Below are 8,966 nucleotides of genomic sequence, written 5' to 3' on the forward strand. Positions count from 1 at the left end.
AAACATTTTTTGGTCTCTTTTGTTCAAACTCAAATCCAACGGGATGAGCAAAAACCAAAGACAATATTAAATCTGTCATGTTCTTCTCCTATATAAGAAAAAGTCATTTCCATTTAGCTTTAATCTTATAAGTACTCCCACATCGCTTGATGCAAAATACACCCATCAATTTCATCTATATTAATGATTTCTCAACTATCTCCTCGATGGCATCCAAAGTTTTAGCCGTTTTAATTTGAAGTGCAGCAAAGTCATGTGGTTAAAAATCGAATTGCGCCACACTGCATCAAAAAACCGATAAAGCGCACCACAAATAAACCGTGCCATTCATTTTTGTGATTGGAAACCACATTTGCGGTTTACAACTCGGTTTTGACCAAAAACTATAATAAACCGCACCATGCTTACTGTTACCCTCTAAGTTCCCATCTACAATAAGTAAATGTCATGTGATATCATTATTACATAAAATAAAATAAAATGGTATGATAATTAAGAAATTAGAAATAAATTGTTATACATAAAATGTTGTTAAGATTTGAATCTTTTGCTGCAAGCCAAAAACGATACGGATCGCAACATGATCAATTTTGTAGCAAGATTAGATCTAAGATTGTAAGATTGTATGTAGGAACTCAATATCAAATAATGATTCGATCCCACCCTTTTTACTTTTGTCTTTAGTATCTAAAATATAACTTTAAGTTCTTTCCGAACACTAAAAAATGAATCTCATACATTATTTCAACAATGCTTTGCATAATCATATTTTTTTTTTCCATTCTACTCAAAATCTAGCCTCAAATTTATCCAATGAGTTGGAAAACCGAACATTACATATAGCATGAAACGACATATAGCCTCACAACTTCATATATATATATATATATATATATATATATATATATATATATATATATATATATATATATATATATATACACACACACACACACACACACACACACACACACACCCACACACATAATTTTTTTGAAATGATAAATCTAACCTACTCCTAAACTACACCTTAAATCCACCTATATCCACGATGAGACTTGAACCTTCAGCTTGAAAGAGGGAGGGTAACACCGGATATCGCTAGACTATATATATATATATATATATATATATATATATATATATATATATATATATATACACACACCCACACACACAATTTTTTTGAAATGATAAATCTAACCTACTCCTAAACTACACCTTAAATCCACCTATATCCACGATGAGACTTGAACCTTCAGCCTCAAAGAGGGAGGGTAACACCGGATATCGCTAGACTATATATATATATATATATATATATATATATATATATATATATATATATATATATATATATATTAAAATATTGCTATCTTTCAAACTTTATATAACCGGTGAAAGATAGGTAGGGTGTGTTAAGGACACAACTTTTGAAAGCTTCCACCTTTTTGATTTTAAGAAAAAACTCAAAAAAAAAAAATGTTTGACAATAGGAGTTTTTAAGTGGCTAAAACAATAAATTTCAAATTCAAAAGCTACTTCAAGTAACGTTTACAAAAAAAAATTATAAATTAACTTAATTACCTATTTTTAAAACCAATAACATGCTTTACATCTACTTTTGCCGAATATTCATAAACAAATAAAAAATCCAATGACTAGGTTTACTGAATATGCCTCTACGTTTCAGTTTCAAACTTATAATTATTTTAGTTTAGTAAGATGGTAATATAACTTATTAAGGTAATTAACTTTTCGGTTTGTTGACATCTGAGTAACTAATTTTTTTGTACACATCTAGCTAACGAACCTTTTGAAAGTGTTTACATATGACCATTATGACATGTTGTAGCAAGGTATATCGGGTTATAATAGTTATATGTGAACACTTTCAGCAAGTTCGTTACCTAGATATGTACAAAAAAAATAGTTACCAAAATACCAACAAATAGAAAAGTAAGAGTAAATTACACGAATGGTCCTTATGGTTTGGGAGAATTTGTGTGTTTGGTCTCTAACTTATTTTTTTAACTTGGATGATCCATATTGTTTGTTTTTTTGCATGCTTGGTCTCTGTCTTACCTAAAAAGACTATTGTACCCTTATTAACTTATTTTTTAATTAATTTTCTATTTTTCTTATATATGTATTTATATTTTATATATTTAAAACATTAATAGACCCCACATATATGTATCTCCTTACCCTAAATCTGAAACCACATTTGAAAATTTTAATCTGAGTCCTACCGGTCACCATCCCATCTCTCATCCTCCCCAACTTTTATTTCATTTCCATCTTTAGTAACATTGACGTCTTCACTATCCCTTATTTTTTGGGTCATTCAATTCCGGCGAAACAACACCACAACGTACTGTCTCTTCATTATTATTTTCACTACCACAACCTAATGCGTTGACGTCTTCACTATCCCTTATTTTTTTGGGTCATTCAATTCCGGTGAAACAACACCACAACGTACTGTCTCTTCATTATTATTTTCACCACCACAACCTAATGCATCACAACTTCTATTTCCTTTCCCTCTTTTGTGGTGTTGATTCACCGAAGTTAAATGACCGAAAAATAAAAGATTGTGAAGACGCCGATGTCATTAAAGATGGAAAGGAAATAGAAGTTGATGTGGATGAGAGATGAGATGGTGACCGGTGGGATCCAAATTAAAATTTTCAGATGTGGTTTCAGGTTTAGGGTGGGGAGATACGGATATGTAGAGTCTGTTAATTTTTTTTAATATATAAAATATAAATATAAAAATAAGAAAATTAATTAAAAAATAATTTAATAAGGGCACAATAGTCTTTTAGGTAAGACAGGAACAGAGTGTAATAAAAATAAACAGCAAGGACCATACGAGTTAAAAAAATTAGATTAAGGATCAAACGTACAAATTCCTTCAAACCACAGGAACCATTAATGTAATTTACTCTTACTTTTTGTTTTATTAATATTTGGATAACTATATTTTTCAACATATCTAGGTAAGGATGTTATTGAAAATGTTCACATGTGATTATTATAATTGGATTATTATAATTGGATGTAACCTGCTACAGTAGGTTATGATGATCATATGTGAACATTTTCAAAAAATTATTTACCTAGATATGTAAAAAAATATTTATCCAGATATGAATAAAAATAAAAAGTTAATTATCTTAATATATCCTGATATGAACAAACATATTTCCTAGTTCATTCTCATCCAATTTTACGATATGTTCTTGCGAAATTATAAAACTATATGTGATTTTAACAACATTGTATATAAATATATATACACGTATATCTGAAAATATAAATTCCTCAAGGGGCAAAATTGGAACATCATTAACACAAGGCCTCGGCTGCTTCCTGCCTTCCTCCAGAATCCTATCTGCAAACTCGTTGAACCTTCAGCCCTCTTCGTCCAAACAACACACATTCAAACTAACCAAGAACAAAGATTCGCACCTTCAAATTCACATCTGTTTTCCATGGGGAAAACCTAAAAATCGTTACCATAATCATCCAATAAATCAATAAATGGCGTCGATATCCACCTGCTTCACGATAACACCTAAATCCCACTCAAAACCCTCATCAGTTTTTTCCCTTAGACCCTCCTGTCAATTCCACTACTCCTTTAGGACACATAATGATGTTTTTCATAGGGAATTATTGAGATTTGAGAGACAGCAGAGTAGTAACAGAAGAAGTTTTGTGTCGGAAATAAGGTCCAGTTTTAATGTTCCTTCGGTGGAACCAACGGCGAGGATTAGGCCCGGGAGGATAATTGAGAGCGACAAGTTGCCGGCGGAAGTGAGGAAGCGGACGATGGAAGCTGTGGATAAGTGTGGAAGAAGGGTAACAGTTGGTGATGTGGCAAGTAAGGCTGGGATTAAGTTGACTGAAGCTCAAAGGGCTTTACAAGCCCTAGCTTCTGATACTAATGGCTTCTTGGAGGTAGAGTTTTTTGGTCACTTATGATATGTTGATGTTATGCGATTTTGTATAATTTAATTGCATTATATGTGTTTCATAAAGATGATTTCAACAGGTTTCAGACGAAGGTGATGTTCTTTATGTGTTTCCAAAAGATTATCGTTCAAACCTTGCAGCCAAATCACTTCGAATAAAATTTGAACCTCTAATCGAAAAGACAAAGGTATAGTCCCAAACTCCTAAAATGTTATTTAGGGATTTACATGATGCCCAAAACTTACAATTTCATTCCAAATGTGTTTTTACAGTCTGGTGCTGAATACTTGATCAGGGTTACTTTTGGAACAGCTCTAATTGCTTCCATTGTTATTGTTTATACAACAATCATTGCTATTCTAACAAGTAGTAGGTACTTTGTTCTTCCTTCTTTTTTGTCCTTGATGAGTTAGATCAAATGTTTGATCATAACTGAAACAGTTCGGATATATTACTGATAATTACAGTGAAGAAGATAATCGAGGAGGAAGACGCAGAGGAAGATCTTTTGATTCAGGATTCTCTTTCTATCTTAATCCAGCTGATTTGTTTTGGTAATCTTTTGTTCCCAATTTCTTTTTTCATAACATGACACTTTTTCTTTACCTGTTGAACTTGTTGTGTAGGTATTGGGATCCATATTACTATAGGAGGCGAAGGGTACGAAAAGAAGATAATGGAATGAATTTCATTGAATCTGTAAGCTGAAAATTAGTAATTTTTATCATTTGATAAGTCATAATTTTATTGTTTGGTGATATGGAGAATGATTATATATATATATAATATATATGTTTTGTAGGTGTTTTCATTTGTGTTTGGTGATGGTGATCCAAATGAAGGTATTGAAGAAGAGAGGTGGAAGTTGGTAATAATTGAGCACTAGTTCAGTGGTCCGTAGTTACTTTCAATGTTTTGTCTTGATATGTCTGTATATCTTGATGCCCCTTTATGAAAATTAAAAATCATCTTTCCTTGTTGCTTCTCATCATCTGTCTTGATAGTTAATAGATAGCTTAGTAAGTGCTAATCCTGATAAATTGCTGTTTGGATAAATGATGTATATGAGAAAAAAGAGTTAGGACTTAATGGGGAATGCCTCTTTTGAATGACTTTCTTAATTAAGTTGTTATGTGACATTCAATGATATTTAGTGCAATGACAATGGCAGATATTTAGAAATGATAGTTCTAAAGGAATATCTAATGTTATAATGATCATATGCACTATAAGGTTCATATTTCTCTTCTTTCATGTGCTTCTGTATTTTGAATGTATATTCTTTTTTATTTTATATGTGGGTAGTCTGATAATATTATATATATATATATATATATATATATATATATATATATATATATATATATATATATATATATATCCCACTAATGCAGATTGGTCAGTACATTGCATCAAATGGTGGTGTTGTTACAGCAGAGGAACTTGCTCCATATCTTGATGTGGAAAATGCAGATAAAACTGTATGACATATGTCACATTTGAAATTCATTTAAAAAAAAAATTATAAATGTAGGACACAATTATATATAAAGGACTTGAATTGTGTTTTACTTTTACTTCTACTACAGGATGATGACTCATACATATTACCTGTTCTTCTGCGTTTCGATGGTCAACCAGAAGTCGATGAACAGGTATGCACAAAATTGCAAATTTTTTTTGGTGTATTTTTAAAAAAAAATAATAATAAAAAAGATATAATGTGTAGGGGAACATCTTGTATCGGTTTCCATCGCTTCAAAGAACAGGTGGTAGGAAGGAATACGTGGGGAGAAAATGGAATGAATTTGTGGGAGGGGTTGATAAGTTCTTTAAGGAAAAGAAATGGGATTTCAGGTCTTTTTTTTTTTTTTTTTTTTTTTTTTAAATTAATATTTGTTTGCAAAATTGGAATTAGTGTTTTGACATATGTGTTGCATGGTGGTGATGATGCAGTAAAATAAGCAATGCAGAGAGGGCAATGGTTGCTGGTTTGGGAGCGTTTAATCTGTTTGGAGTCATTGTACTTGGCACGATGTTGAAGTAAGTAATTTTTAATAAATCTATATTATTATGTATTCTCTAAATCCATAATTTCTCCTTTTTTTAATTTTATAATTTGTTTTGTGAAAATATATTTGAAGGAATATGACGGTTACACCAAGCGGATTCATTTCATTTGTCTCTGAAATATTTCCTCTTCTCCAGGTGTGTGTAACTGTAACCCTCCTAAAATTATTTTATTAAAATAAAAATGGATCACATATTTATATTTAATATATTGAATTGACAGATTTATGCTGCCTCCTTTTTTGCTATTCCATTGGTGCGATGGTTCATCACTCAAAAAACAAATGCTGAAATAGAGAAAAGGAACCGAGCCAGGGAGCTACGTGCACGAGCACTTGAATTGCCAGATGTCACCCTCAGACGAAAGGTAATAATAATAATTAATTAATTAGTTAATTAATTAATTAGTTAATTAATTAATTAATTAATTAATTAATTAATTAATTAATTAATTGTATATGATACAGATTCTGAGTGCTCGGGACATGTCTGAGAGGACAGTGATTGGGAAGGATCGGATTGTGTACACGACAGAAAGAGACATATTTGAGCAAGACTATGATACTCAGGAATGGGATAGGAGATTTAAAGAGATTGATAAGTCTGATTAAATTTAATAGATGAAGAAAAGAACGTTTATATTGTGAAGGTTGTTAGCTTTTGTTTTTGTTATGGTGTATAATGTTGGATGTTCATTGTTTTGGTGGCGAGTAAAACCATAAATTATAACTTTAGCTTCTGTCGATGAAGCTTTATATGTGGCTTCATGTGATCACCAATGCTCGATTTTGAGCTCAATGGACAAACTTTTTAGGCTCCATTTCGAGTTAAAGGACAAATTATTAAGGATATGAGTTGGATATATGAACTTGTATGTGACATTAATTTTTGTTGGTGATTTTATATCATTAAATATTATTTAAGTGTAATAGAATTAAATTTGTTGACAAAAAGTGATTTTGTTAATATTGAACAAGTTAGGATGGTGTAGGAGTGCACACTTGTTCAAGTTTTTCAAGATTTAAAGTACATTGTTATTTAGGGGCGAAGCCTCTGGCTGCTATCGAGCTACCAGATCAGTACGAATTTTTTTTTATTTGGACTATGTTGTTATATTAAAAAATGCATCAAAAATCTAATTTTAGAAAGTTGACTCTTTTTTCCCTGAGATCCGTTTAATGACAGTTTGGTAGTTTTATAATAGTTTTCAGATAGGAATGATTTATCTGTTTTTTGGTCATTTTTCTAGTACATATTGAAGAACATTTTCATATACTTTCTAAGATTTCATTCTCTGAATTTCATCAAATTGAGTGTTCGATATGTACCATCGAAATACTTCAATTTGATAGTGAATCACGACTTTCAGAGAATCCAAACAATCTATTCATCCCCTTTTTCTAACAAAAATTGAAGTATTCTGTAATCATGGCAAGTGGTGATTCCGTGAAGGATATGACAAGCAAGTTTGACAAATTGAATAAGTTTGAAGGGCAAGATTTTCGTAGATGACAGAAGAAGATGCACTTTCTCCTTACCACTCTGAAAGTGGTGTATGTTCTGAGTACACCCATGCCAGTCTTACCAGAATCTGTTGAAGATGAACCTTTGGAGGCAACAAGAAGGAGATCAAAGTGGGAAAATGATGATTACATATGTCGTGATCATATTCTCAATGGTATGTTTGACTCTCTTTTTAATAACTATCAAAATTTCGAATCTGCAAAAGAACTTTGGGATTCTCTTGAATCCAAATACATGGCTGAAGATGTTTCTAGCAAGAAGTTTCTTGTCAGTAACTTTATGGGTTACAAGATGATTGACTCCAGACCTGTTATGGAACAATTCCATGAAATGTTAAGGATCCTAGGAAAGTTTGCTCAACACAATCTGAAAATGGATGAAGCCATTGCTGTGGCCGTGATAATTGACAAACTGCCTCCTTCCTGGAAAGATTTTAAACATAATCTAAAACATAACAAAGAGGAATTAACTTTGACTCAACTTGGAAGTCATTTACGGATTGAAGAGTCCTTAAGGACTCAAGAACTTGATAACAATCCTAAAGGCAAGAACCAAGTTGGTTCCTCTTCTGTGAACATGGTGGAAGGAGAAAGTTCAAAGAATCCCAAGAAGTCTAATGGAAAAAGGAAGTTTAAAGGAAAGGATGACAAGTCTTCCATCAAGAAGGCTAAGTTGGTTTGTTGGAATTGTAACAAACCGGGTCACTTCAAGAAAGATTGTCGTTTTCGCAAAGTGAATAAGGATGGTGTTGGACCAAGTGGATCCAAGGATCCAGAAAAGCAACAAGGTCAGATATCTGTTTCATTGCAGAATTCTAAATATATTCAGAATTATATTTCTGTGATTTCTGAAGCATTTTATGTGCAGGATGATAAAGTTGCATGGTGGGTTGATTCAGGAGCAACAAGTCATGTTTGCAAAGATCTATATTGGTTCAAGGACTTTCAACCAATTGAAGATGGATCTGTTGTTAAGATGGGAAATGTTGCAACTGAACCAATCAAGGTTATAAGATCTGTTTTACTTACTTTTACTTCTAGGAAATGTTTGTGTTTGAACAATGTTTTATATGTTCTAGGGATTCGTAAGAATCTTGTGTCTGAAATTGTATTAAATAATTCTGCTTACAAACAAGTGTTAGAAAGTGACAAGTATATCTTGTCAAGACATGATTCTTTTATGTAATTTGACTATATATGTAATGGAATGATTAAGCTTAATATTAATTATCCTTCTAGTGATAATTCTGTTTGCATGGCTTCTAGTAGTACTAACAATAATTTTCATAAATCTAAATTATGGCATGCTAGACAAGGACACATTAATTACAAGAGATTAAAAGACATGTCTAAAATGAGTTTAATTCTTGCTTTTGATATTCAAAATAA

At 31.7% G+C, this 8,966-nt stretch overlaps 1 protein-coding gene across 1 annotated transcript; it reads left to right on the forward strand.

Moving 5' to 3' along the window:
* Nucleotides 1-3,334: 3,334 nt before the first annotated feature.
* Nucleotides 3,335-6,916, forward strand: LOC145048134 (Iron-sulfur cluster biosynthesis family protein). The gene is made up of 13 exons (XM_078996551.1): nt 3,335-3,969; nt 4,064-4,171; nt 4,257-4,357; nt 4,452-4,538; nt 4,611-4,683; nt 4,787-4,852; nt 5,379-5,465; nt 5,574-5,639; nt 5,714-5,841; nt 5,941-6,027; nt 6,129-6,192; nt 6,278-6,421; nt 6,522-6,916. Exons 1-13 carry the CDS (start codon nt 3,550-3,552, stop codon nt 6,663-6,665), a joined length of 1,575 nt encoding a protein of 524 aa, XP_078852677.1. The 5' UTR covers nt 3,335-3,549; the 3' UTR covers nt 6,666-6,916.
* The last annotated feature ends 2,050 nt before the right edge of the window (nt 6,917-8,966 follow it).

This window comes from Lactuca saligna, chromosome 5 (assembly GCF_052625555.1).
Source record: "Lactuca saligna cultivar CGN05327 chromosome 5, ASM5262555v1, whole genome shotgun sequence".
In the NCBI taxonomy this organism is placed as follows: domain Eukaryota; kingdom Viridiplantae; phylum Streptophyta; class Magnoliopsida; order Asterales; family Asteraceae; genus Lactuca; species Lactuca saligna.

Excerpts from the sequence above, each read along its gene's own strand:
- LOC145048134 (XM_078996551.1), top strand. The coding sequence starts at position 3,550 with ATGGCGTCGATATCCACCTGCTTCACGATAACACCTAAATCCCACTCA. Across the intron at positions 4,684-4,786 it reads GAATGAATTTCATTGAATCT|GTGTTTTCATTTGTGTTTGG; the intron begins GTAAGCTGAAAA and ends TATGTTTTGTAG. Across the intron at positions 5,466-5,573 it reads TGGAAAATGCAGATAAAACT|GATGATGACTCATACATATT; the intron begins GTATGACATATG and ends CTTCTACTACAG.